Below are 18,667 nucleotides of genomic sequence, written 5' to 3'. Positions count from 1 at the left end.
TGCAGATATCTGGGAGCTGAGGACTGTAACTGATAGACACATGTCCTCAGAAAGATAATTTCTTCAGTTTGCTGTCATCGGTTCGCTGTCATCAGGCTCCGGGTCAGCAGAAGGCATTGAAGGCCACTGATCTTCTGAGTGTTGGAGGAACTCAAGGCCTTGGTGCCATCAATGTGGTTGGGCCAGCTCTTTCAGTGTCTTGCCCGAGTGATGTCATCCTCTTTTTTTTGCGGTGTCCACATACCTCCAGTTGGTTACATCCGTAAGTTTCTAAATCTCTGCAACACGAGTTCCTACGAAGACCTTGTATCTACAAAATTTACTTGAGCCAATGAAGGACTGTGGTGGAATCGGACCAGAGGATGACTTGTCTGATGGGCAGGGTGAGTTCTGCTTGGAGGACACTGGCCAGCTGAGCCCCAGTGAGTACAGCACTCAGCTTCAAGTGTAGCATCGACAGCTGCTTCTTTGGCGCAACGCGAGACCTGGCCAGAACGAAGGAAATGTGCACCTGCTTCTGGTCGTCCGCATGTAGGCAACAGAACCATATGCTCTCTCTGATGCATCACAGAATATCTGGAGGTCTCTGGTTGACTTTGGATTGTCAGTATATGGTGGTGCGTAACTTCTGGGGAGTTCCATCTGGGCAAGGTCGGGAATCTCTTGTTCCCAGCCAAGCCATTTGTCCAGCAGGCTCTGAGGCTGAATGGGGTTGTCCCAACCTATCCCTTCTTTCCACAGGTCCTGGACGAGTACCTTGGCTCAGGTTGTGAAAGGTGTGATGTAGCCTAGTGGGTCATATTGATGAGCGAGCATGCTGTAGATATTCCTCATTGTAGGTTTGGAGCGCTCCACAGTGCAGTGCTTGTATCGCAAGGAGTCTGAGGCAGTTCCAACGTAGCCCCGGGTTTGGCTCCTGAGATCCATGCTACTTTGGGAAAAGCACAGTTCGCTGCTTTCCGATCTGGCCTCGGGTGGTAGGTGATCGATGACAGCTGGTACATTGCTAGCCCACTGGCATATTTCAAAGCCTCCAGCATGGAGGTCCATTAACAAGGTTTCTTGCTTCCTTGGCAGAGGGGATGCTTCAAAGGCAGTAGTCCATGTAGAATGACTCCTTCACAAGCTCCTGGTTGACCCCTACATTGTCCTGAACGTGTCGCTGCAGAGCGTAGATGGCAAAACAGAGATTACAAGTCATGCCGAATGGCAAGACCTGCCACTCATAGATGCTCGGTTTTTCAGTTCTACGCATGTTCCATCAAATCAAATTTATTTATATAGCCCTTCTTACATCAGCTGATATCTCAAAGTGCTGTACAGAAACTCAGCCTAAAACCCCAAACAGCAAGCAATGCAGGTGAAGAAGCACGGTGGCTAGGAAAAACTCCCTAGAGTTGAAGCATAGCACCTGTTTGTCTGCTGGTAAGAGGCGAATCTGATGAAACATGCCTTTGATGTCACCACTTACAGTTACGCGCATGTTGATGGTATCTGAGAAGGACACCGAGCAGGGATGGTCCCAAGGTTGGTCCAGGGAGGAGAAGGTCATTGAGCGACTGTCCTTTATGCTGGAACGAACAGTTAAACACAATCCTATCCTTTCCATTGTGATGCACAATATGGTCGGGTATAAACCAGGATTGTTCAGCTACCTCGGGTGGCACAAGTGACACTTAACCTGCCGTCTGCAGCTTCTTGATATCCTGGCAGTACACCTCTGCGCGTTTTAAATCTTTGGCGAGTCTTCACTCCATGCTATTGAGGCTTGGCAGTACAGCTTCCTTTGGAGTATGGAGAGTTGCATTGTTGACTTGACGAAGCAGGGGTGTAGCGTAGCGCTGAACGCCATCAACTTCTATCCTAGAGGTGGACGTCATGGCTTGCTGGTCTTGTTTCGACTGAGTCGCCAGCTTCTCACTCATGTAGGAAAGGTTATCGATCTGCCAAAGACGCTCAACATTTTTTAAGAGCTCGGCAGAAGGCGAAACGGTAGTGGTGAGCAGGCACTGTTGTTCAGCGGGTGATGTGTGTACAAAGCTAGTAGGGCCTTGCAGGGACCAGCCATGTTCGGTGTGGACGGTAATGGGTCCACCAGGTGGGCCTGTACACTCTGGCTGTATGGGTATCAGGAAGTGAGGCATGTCTGAACCAAATCAGCTTGGTCCACCGGTGGCATGCAGCTTACGGAGGTGGTCGTATCACCTTTGGAGAGCTGCTACTGGTCAGGAGTGTTCGGAAAGGCCTAGGTGGTCTGCGGTGAATGCCTGATGTATCTGATGCTTCTTGAAAGGTTTGAGCAGGGGGGACACCTCAAAGGTAACTGAGGCACCTTGAAGTTGCACAACACCTTGTTGAACTGTCCTAAGGGTGAGGGTCTCAGGCTCAGAATTGGGGTTAAGTTGTTGAACAGCCTGTGGCAGGACGATGCTACACTCAGTCATCATCGAGCACGGCGTGTGTCTCCAAGGCTCGTTCTCCATTGTAAAGTAAGACCTTCACGACCTACAGCATTACTTTCGCCGATCGTTTGGGTCTGTCCATGTACACCTTGGTCATAGGGACACTCATGAGCACGCTTTTGTGGTTTTCCTGTATGGCATCATGAAAGATTGTTAGGTGCTGCTCTTTACATATCTTGCAAGGTTGTCGGAGGGTGCAAGCATCAGCTTTGTGGGATCGTCTGCACTTCCAGCACCTTTTCCAATCCTTTATCCACTTGACGATCTGTCCTGTGTTCAGCTTCTTGAACTCTTCACGAGAAGAGAAAGTGTTCTTTATGGTCACAGTGGGGACAGTATAGCTTGGGGTTGGATTTCTCCTTGGATTGAGCAGGCTCCTTTGGGTTTGGATCTTCACTTGCGTTGAAAAAGATTGAAGCAGATTTCTCCTTCTGTTTTGTTAAGGCACGGTGGTCTTGAATGGCTTAGGCATGTCACATTGACAGAGGGCTGCAGCTCTGTTTGACCTGGATGTACGTCTGGAGGGTGTACGTCTGGTCCGTGCCAGACCTGAGGATGCCGTGATTGAAGCAGTACTCAACAAATTAATCCCGGTAGCTCTGTGGCATCTTGCTCAAGAGCCGGTCGACGTGGGATCCACATCTGAGCTCATAGCCGTTCTGCCCCTCAAGGGTCTTGAGCATGCCTACCAGTGAGTGGATAGACAGGGCAAAAGTGTCAAGCTTCTGCATCTCCGGACCTGAAGGCGGGGGAGTTTAGGATGGTGGCTAGCTCACACTGGCCAGGAGCACTTGATACTTATACCGCTCGTTTAGGTGTCTGTGACTGCTCATCAGGTCATCTAGGAACATTTTGAGGAGGGCAAAATCCCTCTCTCTACCACTCTCAAAGTAGGGCAACGACGGCTTCAGCATGCTGTATGATGAGGCAATCAGCTGATCCATGCCAGGTGGCGGAGCAGGCTCCGGGTAGGGTACCGTCTGTCCCGGGGCAGGATGTAGTGCTGCTGGATTGGGATAGGGCATGCCTAAATCTGGATGGAAGCCCGGTGCTGCTGGGACTGGATAAGGCATGTTTTGTCCCGCAGGTAAGTAGGGTTTACCTGGAACAGGGTATGGTGTAAAACCTGTTGCAGGATGTGGAGCTGCGGATGCTGGTCCAGGGTATGGAGCCACAGGTGCTGGTTCGGGTTATGCAGCCGCAGGTATTGGTCCTTGGTACGGAACCACGGTAGCTGGAGCACAGTGCAGAATCACAGGAGCTGGAGGAGGGTGAGGAACTACGGGAGCTGGAGCTGGGTGAGGAACTACGGGAGCTGGAGCTGGGTGAGGAACTACGGGAGCTGGAGCTGGGTGAGGAACTACGGGAGCTGGAGCTGGGTGAGGAACCACGAGAGCTGGAGCAGGGTGAGGAACCACGAGAGCTGGAGCTGGATGAGGAACCACGGAAGCTGGAGCTGGGTGTGGAACCACGGGAGCTGGGTGCGAAACCATGGGAGCTGGGTGCGGAACCACGGGAGCTGGAGCAGGGTGCGGAACCAGTGCCTCGGGTGGCAGGGATAAGATGTGAGTCTTCATAGGCTCCACCTTGTTCTCCTAGGTTGGCGTGGTTGTGTCAGTGATATAGATGCAAAGCTGTCACATGATTCATCAGATGGTGCTGGTGAGAGGTTCCTCTGCCCTGGCTGAGTTACCTTCATCTTTTACTTTAAGATAGCATGTGACAAGCTTGGCTAGCTCTAGCTCATTAGCTACCTTCTGTAGATGCCGCAGCCTGTTCAGTTGTGTAGACTAAGTGAGTACTACATAGAGCCATGGCTACATGGTAACTTATTCAAGCAGTAGAATCAGATTTTTTTTTAAAACAGATAAAAATACACCTTATGGAAAAGCGGGGTCTGTGAAGAGACACACACACACACGATAAGACATGCACTCTACACACACACACACACACACGCATGGATGATGTATTGTAAATATGTGATAGGAGTAGTGGCTTGAGGGAACACACTAAATGTATTGGGTAAAGTGTCATGAAATATAACGCCATGTAATATTTTAAATTGTATATAACTGCCTTAATGTTGCTGGACCCTAGGAAGGGTAGCTGCTGCCAAGGATCCTTAATGAATACAAATACTACCATACCCCGTTCAAAGCACTTAAATCTTTTATGTGGCCATTCACCCTCTGAATGGCACACATACACAATCCATGTGTCAAGGCTCAATTGTCTCTTTAACCGGTCTCCTCCCTTTCATCTACACTGATTGAAGTGGATTTAACAAGTGACATCAATAAGGGATCATAGCTTTCACCTGGATTCACCTGGTCGGTCTATGTCATTGAAAGAGCAGGTGTCCTTAATGTTTTGTACACTCAGTGTAGGTGGATCAAATACTGAAATGCTAAGATGAGTGGACAATGAACGACTAAAATGTTAATGTTGCTTTCAGACCCTATTGTTATTAGGTCCTGTTTAGAGGAGCAAACACAAGTCAATGATAGGCAATATGTCCATTCTAAGGTCATGACTGTTAGATTGACTTCAGTACTCTTGATGGCCGGCAGGTAGAGTAAGTGCATCTGTTTACGTCAGACTGTAATCAGTGTCAGCAAAATATTTGAAGTTGCATGGATGAGGTAATGGTCAGTACTCCATTGTTATCAAATAATTTCTTTTGATAAGATTAATCAATTTTAATCATTTTCAATCAACCCCACTTTCTCGACTGCCTCATTATACTGCAAAGGATAATTGTGATAATGAATGCTTCACTGATTGTATTAAGAGAGAGAAACTCCTCAGGAATGGGAATGTGATTTCCCTCTGTTTCTGTACACACCATTACCAATCAAGTAGTCCTATTAACCTCCACATATCTGCCGTGTGTGTGTGTGTGTGTGTGTCCATCCTCTCAGAAACCACATATCTACAGGTAGATTCAGCAGCTGCCAAAAAATAAAAACAATCCGTCCTGTTCTTCCTGTGTGGTAGTGTCTTCCCAGTTGGCTCAGAGACCAGTGTGTCCTATACAAAGTCAGAGACAAACAATCCTTCAGTTAATTCAGATAAAATGTGCTTCCGCTTCGACTGTAACTGTTGGAGGGTTTTGATAACAATTCTCTTTCACTCTGTTTCGATTTCATGAAGTAACTTTTCCAATGCGGTCATTTACTGTAATTATTCCTTTACGCTATATCTCAAATAAAATTTTATTTGTCACATACACATGGTTAGCAGATGTTAATGCGAGTGTAGTGAAATGCTTGTGCTTCTAGTTCTGACCATGCAGTAATATCTAACAAGTAATCTAACAATTTCACAACAAATACCTTATACACACACAAGTGTAAAGGAATGAATAAGAATATGTACATAAAAATATATATGGACGAGCGATGGCCGAACGTCATAAGCAAGATGCAGTAGATGGTATAGAGTACAGTATATACATATGAGATGAGTAGTGTAGGGTATGTAAACATTATATAAAGTGGCATAGTTTAAAGTGACTAGTAATGCATTTATTACATCCATTTTTTTTATTATTAAAGTGGCTAGAGATTGAGTCTGTATGTTGGCAGCAGCCACTCAATGTTAGTGATGGTGGTTTAACAGGCTGATGGCCTTGAGATAGAAGCTGTTTTTCAGTCTCTCGGTCCCAGCTTTGATGCACCTGTACTGACCTCGCCTTCTGGATGATAGCGGGGTGAACAGGCAGTGGCTCGGGTGGTTGTTGTCCTTGTCCTTTTTGGCCTTCCTGTGACATCGGGTGGTGAGGTGTCCTGGAGAGCAGGTAGTTTGCCCCCGGTGATGCATTGTGCAGACCTCACTACCCTCTGGAGAGCCTTACAGTTGTGGGCGGAGCAGTTGCCGTACCAGGTGGTGATACAGCCCGACAGGATGCTCTCGATTGTGCATCTGTAAAGGTTTGTGAGTGTTTTTGGTGACAAGCGGAATTTCTTCATCCTCCTGAGGTTGAAAAAGCGCTGTTGCGCCTTCTTCACGACGGTGTCTGTGTGGGTGGACCATTTCAGTTTGTCCGTGATGTGTACGCCGAGGAACTTAAAACTTTCCACCTTCTCCACTACTGTCCTGTCGATGTGGATAGGGGGGTGCTCCCTTTGCTGTTTCCTGAAGTCCACGATTATATCCTTTGTTTTGTTGACGTTGAGTGTGAATATGTCCGTAAACACACCAGCCAGCTGGTCTGCGCATGCTCTGAGGACGCGGCTAGGGATGCCAATTGTCAAACACCCATTTACACCCATACCCCCAAATCATGCTCACCTCCCCTGCTAACCTCTAACCATTAACAGGGGAGGTTAGCATGAGTTGGGGGTATGATCTTTTACCCCCTTTAACTTTCTCAATCATCATAATTCATGATTCATTCGGGATTATCACTAATCATGGTAGCATCCACATTAATGTAGAAGTGTTTAGAAACATATTATATTCTTATTTACAACAAAATGGACTCCAACATGACACAACACATGATTCCCCATTAATTTCTATTGGGCAAGAAATAATGTGAAACACAACCAAAACGAACTGCAAATGCATCCAACACGTTTGTAGAGTCACAAGCTTGATGTAGTCCATGCGTGCTAGGAATATGGGACCAAATATAAAACTTTTGACTACTTTATTTATAAAAAGCTTTAGGGGTGTCAATTTTTACCCCTTGCCTTTTTGAGAAAATAAAGTATTACTTGTTTAACAACATCTCTTTCTCTGAACAATTGTATTAGTATAAACTAATATAATCTCCCACTTTGTTGGTGCAAACAATATAGCTCAGTATTTGAATTCTTTATTTTATACAGTCATTATTGCTCATGTTTATCAAGGGTGTCAATAATTTTCAACCCCACTGTTGGTCAGTTGTCAGAGTAAATATAATTTTACTTCTAGGTAACTGAGATTAAGGAAACAGTGATTGGGGTTTCTTGGTGGATGAGAGAAACTTGACTTCAATGTCGGTAGGCTGATTTTTTTTTGTGGATGGTTTGTCCTCGGGGTTTCGCCTGCCATATCAGTTCTGTTATACTCACAGACATTATTTTAACAGTTTTAGAAACTTTAGAGTGTTTTCTATCCAAATCTACCAATTATATGCATATCCTAGCTTCTGGGCCTGAGAAACAGTCAGTTTACTTTGGGCATGCTTTTCATCCAGATGTCAAAATACTGCCCCCTAGCCCAAAGAGGTTATCAAACTATAGTTTTGGCAAGTCGGTTAGGACATCTACTTTGTGCATGACACAAGTAATTTTTCCAACAATTGTTTACAGACAGATTATTTCACTGTATCACAATTCCAGTGGGTCGGAAGTTTACATACACTAAGTTGATTGTGCGTTTAAACAGCTTGGAAAATTCCAGAAAATTATGTCATGGCTTTAGAAGCTTCTGATAGGCTAATTGACATCATTTAAGTCAATTGGAGGTGTACTTGCAGATGTATTTCAAGGCCTACCTTCAAACTCAGTGCCTCTTTGCTTGACATCATGGGAAAATCAAAACAAATCAGCCAAGACCTCAGAAAAAAATTGCAGACCTCCACAAGTCTGGTTCATCCTTAGGAGCAATTTCCAAATGCCTGAAGGTACCACGTTCATCTGTACAAACAATAGTACACAAGTATAAACACCATAGGACCACTCAGCTATCATACCGCTTAGGAAGGAGATGTGTTCTGTCTCCTAGAGATGAGCGTACTTTGGTGCGAAAAGTGCAAATCAATCCCAGAACAACAGCAAAGGACGTTGTGAAGATGCTGGAGGAAACGGGTACAAAAGTATCTATATCCACAGTAAAACGAGTCCTATATCGACATTACCTGAAAGGCTGTTCATCAAGGAAGAAGCCACTGCTCCAAAACCGCCATTAAAAAAGCCAGACTACGGTTTGCAACTGCACATGGGGAAAAAGACTTTTTGGAGAAATGTCCTCTGGTCTGAAGAAACAAAAATATAACTATTTGGCCATAATGACCATTGTTATGTTTGGAGGAAAAAGGGGGAGGCTTGCAAGCCGAAGAACACCATCCCAACCGTGAAGCACGGGGGTGGCAGCATCATGTTGTGGGGGTGTTTTGCTGCAGGAGGGACTGGTGCACTTCACAAAATAGATGGCATCATGAGGCAGGAAAATTGTGTGGATATATTGAAGCAACATCTCAAGACATCCGTCAGGAAGTTAAAGCTTGGTCGCAAATGGATCTTCCAAATGGACAATGATCCCAAGCATACTTCCAAAGTTGTGAAAAAATGGCTTAAGGACAACAAAGTCAAGGTATTGGAGTGGCCATCACAAAGCCCTGACCTCAATCCTATAGAAAATTTGTGGGCAGAACTGAAAACGCATGTGCGAGCAAGGAGGCCTACAAACCTGACTCAGTTGCAGAAGCTCTGTCAGGAGGAAGGGGCCAAATTTCACCCAACTTATTGTGGGAAGCTTGTGGAAGGCTACCCAAAATGTTTGACCCAAGTTAAACAATTTAAACGCAATTCTACCAAATACTAATTGAGTGTATGTAAACTTCTGACCCACTGGGAATGTGATGAAAGAAATAAAATCTGAAATATATCATTCTCTCTACTATTATTCTGACATTTCACATTCTTAAAATAAAGTGGTGATCCTAACTGACCTAAGACTGGGAATTTTTACTTGGATTAAATGTCAGGAATTGTGAAAAACTGAGTTTAAATGTATTTGGCTAAGGTGTATGTAAACTTCTGACTTCAACTGTATATTTTTTTAAATCATATCAGCCCACGGTTGATCAAACACTGAATGTACTTCACAGAGAAGAAAGATATCATTTTCACCATGTGTGAGCTTTGTCTGAAAAAAAGTATTAGACTGGCTTTGACGTCCAATCAGCGGTGTGGTGTTTGTTGCTGCCCACTCAGTTTTAGGTAGTAGGCCTAGTCTAGGCCAATTGCGCGTTGGCAGAAGTGTCTGGTGAACGAGTTTGCGGAACAAATATTTTCAGGCCTACCTGTTTTTTGCACTGGTGTAACATACTTAAGTAAAAAAAATACTTTAACGTACTACTTAAGTCGTTTTTTGGGGTTATCGGTACTTTACTATTCATATTTTTGACAACTTTTACTTCACTACATTCGTAAAGAAAATAATATACTTTTTACTCCATACCTTTTCCATGACACCCAAAAGTACTCCTCACATTTTGACAGGAAAATGGTCCAATTCACATAATTATCAAGAGAACATCCCTGGTCATTTTTTGTGTGTTACAAAACATTTGTCTAGGGCCCAAGACTAACATTAAGGTGTGTCTCACGTGAGTGCGGTGTTATTGATCATATGACTACCATTTCTTCCTTAATGCATGTCATCCTTGTGTTCTGAACATGTCAATACTTTTTTTTCTGACAATTTCTTTGTATTTTCTGAATCCATTTACATTTAACATTTAAGTCATTTAGCAGACGCTCTTATCCAGAGCGACTTACAAATTGGTGCATTCACCTTAAGATATCCAGTGGAACAACCACTTTACAATAGTGCATCTAAATCTTTCGGGGGGGGGGGGGGTAGAAGGATTACTTAATCCTATCCCAGGTATTCCTTAAAGAGGTGGGGTTTCAGGTGTCTCCGGAAGGTGGTGATTGACTCCGCTGTCCTGGCGTCGTGAGGGAGCTTGTTCCACCATTGGGGTGCCAGAGCAGCGAACAGTTTTGACTGGGCTGAGCGGGAACTGTGCTTCCTCAGAGGTAGGGAGGCGAGCAGGCCAGAGGTGGATGAACGCAGTGCCCTTGTTTGGGTGTAGGGCCTGAATCCATGGGAGAACTGTTACAAAGTAGACTATCTGAAAAGTAAAGACTGTTGAGGGAAAATGACGTACTGTTACTTTGTAACATGCCAGCAGTTCCGCTGCGGGATAAGACGGTCACGTGGGCAGGAATCACATGCTGGGATCTTTACTCGGGGCGGGACCTGCGTGTTATAAAGTCCCATTTCAGCCAATCCTAGCCCCTCCTGTGTGACATATGTTCCCCATTCAACCAATCACAGGCCCTCCTACTGTACAACAAAATCTGTCTGTATAAAGTGGTGTGTCTACACAATATTTATCCATTGATCGACACGCAACAGCAGGGACCTCCACACTTCTACTGCAAATTGACAATACATTAAGTAAGTATTTCTCTAGGGCTTGCGTTGTTTGTACAGTATTAGGCCTGTCTATTTACGCCTGCTACGTTAGGTAAGTCTACTTGGGTTATGGACTTTACCCCGGACATTTGCTCTTGTTTCTTATGTTTTTGATACCTGCTGTTACCTAACATTCCCTCGACTAGTTTCGTTGATATCAACATTACAGTACTTGATATAATTTGAAAAGGTATAGCAGTAAAACGGTCCTTATAAAACGTTATCTTTCTTCCCCCCTCCATGAGTCGAGTGCTTTTGTGTAGCGCTTAGAGGGCTTTGTTTTGTTCTCACAAAGGGAACATTGTGTTCAAATGTATCAGTCGCGAATGTTGTCGTTTTATAGGTTGCTATATATTATAGCGAACCGTAACATTTTTGGAAATGGTGATGTGGGAGATTCGATTTCCTTTTCTATTTTCCTTGGGCTTTGTCCACGTTCAGAGAATGATTCAGCGGCTTTGGATCCGCCCGCGTCTTGTGATCAGGATCAAGCCAAACTAGAGAAAAACAGGAATGATGCAACCAACCAAGTCCCACTTTGCGCAGACTCCCTTTCAGTGTTTGCATACACAGCATTCTAACCAGAACGTCGGTTCAGACAGCTGCAGACTGCCATTTGCATAGACTTCAATTAAGGAAATTAGCCAGTTGGTTTATTATGAGTTGTTATATGACTTCTGATTCAGGCATTATGCTCAACTCTCATCCTCACAGAGCAGAATCCATAGCCCTTGTTTTTCCTGTTCTGTTGGTACTAGATAAATGCAACACACACTTAACATGTCAGTCAACCAAACTGCCTGTGGCAATAATCTGAAGGCAATAACAATCTATATATATATATATATATATATATATATATAAATGTAACTGCTTCACACTGTGAAATACAAGGCTGACTGATAGCTCTTCTTGCTCCCTTCACAGCTGTTTGGCCATGACAGCACTGTACTTGGCAGTGTTGGTGCTCTGTGTGAGTGCTGTGTGTGCGGCTCCTAGGTTTGACTCTCAGTTGGAGGACCATTGGCACCTGTGGAAAAACTGGCACAGCAAGACCTACCATGAGGTGGGTGTTATTGAAGTACAAGTAAGGCACCATAGCGCCTCAAGGTCTTAGTGAGTCTCAAATGTATTATTTGGTGCCTTGACAAACTGTACATTTCATGTAGGTCTGTATTATTGCAAAATGTAGTGACTTATTTTTCCCTGGATTTTGTTTGTAGTTCTGGGACTATGATTTGTATGTCCATTCTCTGACCAAGTACACTAATTTCTCAGAGTGAGGAGGGCTGGAGGAGGATGGTTTGGGAGAAAAACCTGAAGAAGATTGAGATGCACAACCTCGAACACACCATGGGAAAACACTCCTACCGTCTGGGCATGAACCACTTTGGTGACATGGTAAGAACAAGCTCCTTGCTGAGACATTTTACTGTGGGGCAGAAGATGCATGTCAGCAGCCTTGTCCCATAGTGTTTGCTGTAGCTGAATCCTTTTGTTGTCATGCCCTACGTGGTCTATGACACAGTACAGAATGAGGAAATATTTCACAGGCACTATGAAAACATAGCCACAGGTGTCAGTGTTGGCAATGAAAGCAGGAATGTATTCAGACTCACAGGTTGGGTTTCTCCCACTAGCACGTACTGAAGAAACAGGAACAGAATAGTGATCCTGAGAAGGGAACTGAAACTTACTCATCTTTATGCATAAGTAAAAAAAAAAGTTTTTAAAAGTCCTTAGACATTGGAAACCCCTCAATATTCTATTCAGATAGGAACTTTAAAAAGCACACCTGGCCAGGAATGACATACATTTCAACATGCCCTTACTGATTCCTTCCTCCCTAGACCAATGAAGAGTTCAGGCAGACGATGAACGGCTACAAGCAGACGACTGAGAGGAAGTTCAAGGGCTCTTTGTTCATGGAACCCAACTACCTGCAGGCACCTAAAGCTGTTGATTGGAGGGAGAAGGGCTACGTCACTCCCGTCAAGGACCAGGTGAGACCTCAGTCACTCATGAGCCATGACTCATTCTTAACCATACACAGCTGTGTCTCTCTGAATAAAACAAGACTTTGAGGTTTGCCGTTAACCCATTCCAAGTTGCCACAAGTTGTGTACACAGGATATTTATAGTTGCAGTAAATGCATTGCTTACACCCTTACTTTGCAATTGCTTAATTATTGTCACTTTCTTTGTTATACACATGCTAGCTATTCACAATCTCCGCCTCCCTCAGGGATCATGTGGGTCTTGCTGGGCGTTCAGCACCACCGGGGCCATGGAGGGCCAGCAGTTCAGGAAGACTGGCAAGCTGGTGTCTCTGAGTGAACAGAACCTGGTGGACTGCTCCAGACCGGAGGGCAATGAGGGCTGTAACGGTGGGCTCATGGACCAGGCCTTCCAGTACATCCAGGACAACGCCGGCCTGGACACAGAGGAGTCCTACCCCTACGTCGGCACTGTAAGACCCATTTCTGTTATTTTAGCCTGGTCTCCTTTTCAAGCTGAATAACCAACTCCTATGGTTGTAGTCATGTTTGGCATGACAATAGGATTTGGCAAGACTGGGCCATAAATGTTTAGAAATCAGGATTTATTGTTGCGTGAGGTGCTGACAGAAAATCCCATACGTTCGGTAAAAATAAAGGAAGGTTTCTGCTCTTAATTGCATTGAAATTTAGGCCATTTCAACCAGTATTGCTTGATTCATTGGATTATTATTATTATTATTATTATTATTATTATTATTTTTATTTTTTATTAAAAAAAATTCTTAACTAATAATATATATATATATTTACTATTGATCCTCTATTTCCCCAGGATGAGGACCCTTGTCACTACAAGCCAGAGTTCAGTGGTGCCAACGAGACTGGCTTTGTGGACATTCCCAGTGGCAAGGAGCATGCTATGATGAAGGCTGTGGCTGCAGTCGGTCCGGTCTCTGTTGCCATCGATGCCGGCCACGAGTCCTTTCAGTTCTATGAGTCTGGTTAGTAGCAAAAAGGCAACGCAACATATGTTACATCAACTTTATTTGGAGTCCATACATTCTATTTTTGAGTAGCAGTGAGCTTCACTGGTCCACTGTCCTGTTCACACTGTAGCTAATAATGGTTCTCTTTCAAAGCCATTAAGTAAAGTGTTACCAAAGTTTTGTCACTTTGCCCACTAGCAGCTTTAGCATTGATCAGATGGTTGTACGCTGAGGTAAACCCATTTTAGCCCAACTAATGTAACTATATGCCCTCGCTCTAGGGATCTATTATGAGAAGGAGTGCAGCAGTGAGGAGTTGGACCATGGTGTTCTAGTGGTGGGGTATGGTTTTGAAGGAGAGGATGTGGATGGCAAGAAATACTGGATTGTCAAGAACAGGTACAGAGGTTTTTCCTGGAATGTTTTTGTTTGTGACCAGTTTCCACCACAGGAATGGTTAATTTCTCCGTCAGGGAATATACCTCTACAATACCATTGCCTTTATTTGAATATGGTGTTGGTCTGGTACTATGGTTTAAGTCATGAATTTCTCTAAAGTGGCAATACATCAAGTTTTGTATAATTTCCCAACTAACTCCAAAAGAGAAGCTAACATTGTTTGTATTTTCCTCAGCTGGAGCGAGAAATGGGGAGACAAAGGCTATATCTACATGGCCAAAGACAGGAAGAACCACTGTGGTATCGCCACGGCATCCAGCTACCCACTGGTCTAGTGTTTTAGAACCTGGACACGTTCTAGAGTTTTATTTTTTTTATGTTTGAAAAACGTTCATAAAGGGCAATGATGACGACAGTGCTGCCTTATTAAGTCTGTGAAAGGCACTAGTGAATCCTGCTGCATGGGTTTTAAAGAAACACAGTTTTAGGGAATCTATGAAATTCTACCTAGTTTGTTTTTATACTTGATTTATTGTATGTCTATAAACATATAGTTGAGTCAAGTACATGTTACAGGTGTGACCTCTGTGTACATTCCTAGTTTACTGCTTTTACACCTGTTCTGTAAAAATGTTGTACATATGAGCAAAATAAACCTCTTTTTAAAATGGATTTGTTGTTTACATGGCAAACTACAAAATTGGTAATAGTCATCCTATCCAGACTGTGTAAACTTTGCCAATAGTGTTTTTGTGCCCTTTGGTCAATGTCACTGTTTGAGTTAGTCCTAGTCATTTAACTTAGCTTACTGCACACGGCTGTTCCGTATTGCCAGTATTAGAAGCCATATTGCCCCCACCACTTAGGTACACACACAAAACAGTCTGTATTCCAGATAGGTCAGGAAAAACCTTGACGGTATTAACATTTTATACCTACAATACAGCAAGAGTTTGTGTGTGTCTCAGAGCAGATAAGATGAACAGCCTCTCCCTTTAGAGGAGCAAGGTCCTCATGGCTCAGATAAGACCAGTTTTAGCCTGGTGGGATCCAAAACAACTAACTGGTTAACTCTAGCCATAGATCCAGTAACCTTTGTCATAGAAAAAGAACACTGTGTCCATGGTCATGTCAGATTGTGGCTTGACTGGTAGTTGTTTGTTAGTGACATTTGTGTGTACTGTATTGGGTATGTGTAGCAGCTCACAATTTAAAGGGAATGCAGTTATTTCCCAGATATAATGGTCTTAGTTACCAAAAATTGATTTTATCATCTGACTATCAGTGAGGCTGTATGCTTGGATTGGTGTAAGGAGCAATATTGTGTTTAGATTGGGCCATAAGCAAACAAGAACATGCTAATCCAAAAGCGTCAAGGCTGGTGATTTTAATGCAGGAAAACTGAAATCAGTTTTACCTAATTTCTATGAGCATGTCACCTGTGCAACTAGAGGTGAAAAAAAAAATCACTTTCACTCCTCACAAAGAAGCAAATCTGACCATAACTCTATTCTCCTGATTCCTGCTTACTAGCAAACACTCAAACAGGAAGTACCAGTGATGTAGTCCAATGAAGCAGATGCTAAACTACAGGACTGTTTCGCTAGCACAGACAGGAATATGTTCCGGGATTCATCCGATAGGATTGAGGTTACCACATCAGTCACCAGCATTAATAAGCGCATCGACAATGTCGTCCCCACAGTGACCGTATGTACATATTCCAACCAGAAGCCATGAATTACAGGCAACAGCCACACTGAACTAAAGGCTTGAGCTGACGCTTTCAAGGAGCGGGACACTAATCTGGACGCTTATAAGAAATCCTGCTACGCCCTCCAATGAACCATCAAATAGGCAAATTAACCACAAGAAGCCAAAACAGATCATTTCAAACCTTGCTTACATTTATATACGATCACGTGTTTCTATTATACGTGGGAATACTTGGGAACAGATTTCTTAAATTAAAATCACTTGGAGCTGATTTCCTGGTGTTTTTACAGTATTTTATGTCCAACAATGAAAATAAAAAGAATAAAAGTTGTTTTGTTTTATTGCTCAGAAAACTCTGCAGTGGTTGCTGGCACTGCCAAACTAGCCCACCGGCACTGCTGCAGAAAACCTTTGCTATATGGAACTCCCTAATGTGCGTTTATTATGCAATATTATACACTATTATTGATTTCATGTGAAATCGATGTCATTATTAACTGAGTGGCCTATTAAATGTATACTTTTTCCACAGGTTACCAGAAGGTGCAACAAGTTCCTCCGACGTCCCCAATTACTTGATTAATATTTGTTTAGAAATAATATGCCTCAAGTCATTTTCTCAAGACAAAGGTGATGGCTGGGTATGATTGTGCACATACAGTACGTAAATAAATATGTATATTATTTTTGTTGTCATTAACCGAACAAACAGAGCTATTTTTGGATCTATTGTTTTCCATGATGCAGTATAACATTCAGAAATGTGTATTGCTGGGGTCTTGAGACGTGCAATTGAGTCGTCTCAAGACACTCAACACTGTCTTGAGACATTTTATGTGTGTCTTCAAGACATGTCTCAAGACACTAATGCCATGTCTTAAAGACATGCAAAATAATGTGACATTAAGGCTGTCAGACATGCTGTTTAATTATTTATTTAATTTACTGCAATAATTGAAAGTAAATATGCAGTAAAGTGTGTTTAATGTAATGTCTGTGATTCTACATGTAATCACAGAAAGGTCACTTTCTCTAATCAGCTGTCTTTGAATCACACAGGCTCGTTCTATTTTCAGACTGGACATACAATAAAGCTGGGGTCCTACCTGGTGTCAAACGTTTAGCCCTCACGAACGATAGGGCTTTCTGCTTCAGGTGAGCTATTCATAAGTACAAGAAAATAGCATGGTAAATGTGATATTGTTATTGCTGTATTTATGATAGGATACCTAATGGCATTTTATTTCCGAAAAGATTGAGGAGCAGCTCTGAGATCCCCAAACAAGCGATTACTATCTGGCTGTAAAGACTCAAAGATGGCCGTTGTTTGGAGCTCTATACCGCCTTTACCACAAGTTATTTTGTTGCATCATTCTAAAATTGTTATTTGGTCAATAAATCTTGATTACTTTGATTTGGTGTGCAGTACAATTTCTGCTATGAATGTGCATGAGAGTTCTAGAGTGAATAAGTAGTATTAATAACTAATAAAACAACAATAAATTATAAAATGTCTTAAGACGGATGTCTCAAGACATTGGTGTGTCTAAGACATGTCTTAAGAGGTCTCAAGACATGGTGATGGCTGGGTTATGACATATATACAAATATACAGTTGATTTGTATATGGTGTCTGTTTAGCCAACATTCCACTCCTTGAACTCTGTGTCATTGCAAAACATAATTGAAACATGACACAGAGTACAAGTAGTGGAATGTTAGCTTAACAGACTGGTAGCCAGGCTAGGAGTATGAATGTTTTGGGGGGAAACGTATCTCCCCGTGCCCCCTTGGCTGTTGCTGATACTTTAGCATTGGCTCAGTTGTTCTCTTCTGGTGTTACTAGCAGAGATGGAAAAGGAAGTGACACATACAAATGTTTTCTGTTTCAATGGAGGTCAAATGAGCTAAGTAGACCAGACCCAGCTGCTATCGCATTGGTGTCTATGGGAGAGACACCACCTTGAGTAGACCAGAACTGACCACTGACATACTGGCAGCTTATGTAGCAGGAGAAGGCTGCACAGTCAGTTGACCAGAGTTTGTTGACCAGAGTGTATACCAGAGGCTGAGGAGAGGTAGCCACCAACACAAAGACGCTCAGCATCACTTGTGTGCATCAAACACGCTCAGCATTTGTGTGCATCACTTCTCAATTAATAATCTTGGTCATAAACAGATGTTTAAAGATGGATCAATTAGTCAGTGCATTGGAAACTTACATACGCCATCTCTTCCGGTGACTATGGTGCAAGAACCTATAGAGCCCAGAGTCTTCACTTTCACCCTAGATTGCTGAAGGAGGACACAAATCCAGCGATGGCTTCCTCCTTGTCAGGTCTCTCGTATTGGGCACACAAGGGTTCTGGGATGGCGAACTCACACACCTCCTCCACATACAGATCGGGGGTGACTGCATTGAAGATGAGATCCAGCAGTCTATCTAGCCTGTAATGTTTGTGAAAAGGAAGATTGTAGATTAAGTGGTAGTGAATTGTATTTGCTTTACTGTTCTGAGTTACGATGTTAAAGTATTCTATTGTGTCTTTTCTGGAGATGTTGTGTAGTCTACAGGAAATAGGCATATAAAAAAAAGCTCTGTTTATTTTTGGAATGTTTGTGTATCTGAATGATGATCAAACACTTTAAAATATGACAATTACAGTACTTCCTTGCATCATGCTGCTTCCACCATATTACCTAACATTTATAAACGATTTTCCATCCAAATTATGAAAATACCACAACACATCTCTAGTATCATATAGCTAACATTACCATTTATATGACTCAAAGGAGAAGACGTTTTACAGTCTGATTTAGATTGTTTATGCACCGAAAGAAATGCATAGAAATCCAATTGTAAAACGTCTTCTCTTTTGAGTCATAGATTTGACTAAAA

The 18,667-nt window shown here is 43.0% G+C and overlaps 1 protein-coding gene and 1 long non-coding RNA gene across 3 annotated transcripts; both read left to right on the top strand.

The window, feature by feature from the left end:
* The first annotated feature begins 10,502 nt into the window (after nt 1–10,502).
* On the top strand, nt 10,503–14,721 carry LOC115149355 (cathepsin L1). The gene is made up of 8 exons (XM_029692153.1): nt 10,503–10,646; nt 11,592–11,730; nt 11,943–12,065; nt 12,515–12,667; nt 12,910–13,134; nt 13,497–13,665; nt 13,932–14,049; nt 14,285–14,721. The coding sequence occupies exons 2-8, from the start codon at nt 11,602–11,604 to the stop codon at nt 14,382–14,384; spliced, it is 1,017 nt and encodes a 338-aa protein (XP_029548013.1). The 5' UTR covers nt 10,503–10,646; nt 11,592–11,601; the 3' UTR covers nt 14,385–14,721.
* Nucleotides 14,722–15,654: 933 nt separating this feature from the next.
* On the top strand, nt 15,655–17,179 carry LOC115148261 (uncharacterized). 2 transcript variants are annotated; one of them, XR_003866619.1, is made up of 3 exons: nt 15,655–16,425; nt 16,825–16,920; nt 17,020–17,179. It is a non-coding gene; the product is annotated as an uncharacterized LOC115148261 (long non-coding RNA). The 2 variants fall into 2 exon arrangements; XR_003866618.1 differs by having other exon boundaries at nt 15,655–16,920.
* The last annotated feature ends 1,488 nt before the right edge of the window (nt 17,180–18,667 follow it).

The sequence above is a fragment of the Salmo trutta genome, chromosome 15 (genome assembly GCF_901001165.1).
Source record: "Salmo trutta chromosome 15, fSalTru1.1, whole genome shotgun sequence".
In the NCBI taxonomy this organism is placed as follows: Eukaryota; Metazoa; Chordata; class Actinopteri; order Salmoniformes; family Salmonidae; genus Salmo; species Salmo trutta.
This window is presented reverse-complemented; position numbering and strand designations above follow the sequence as displayed.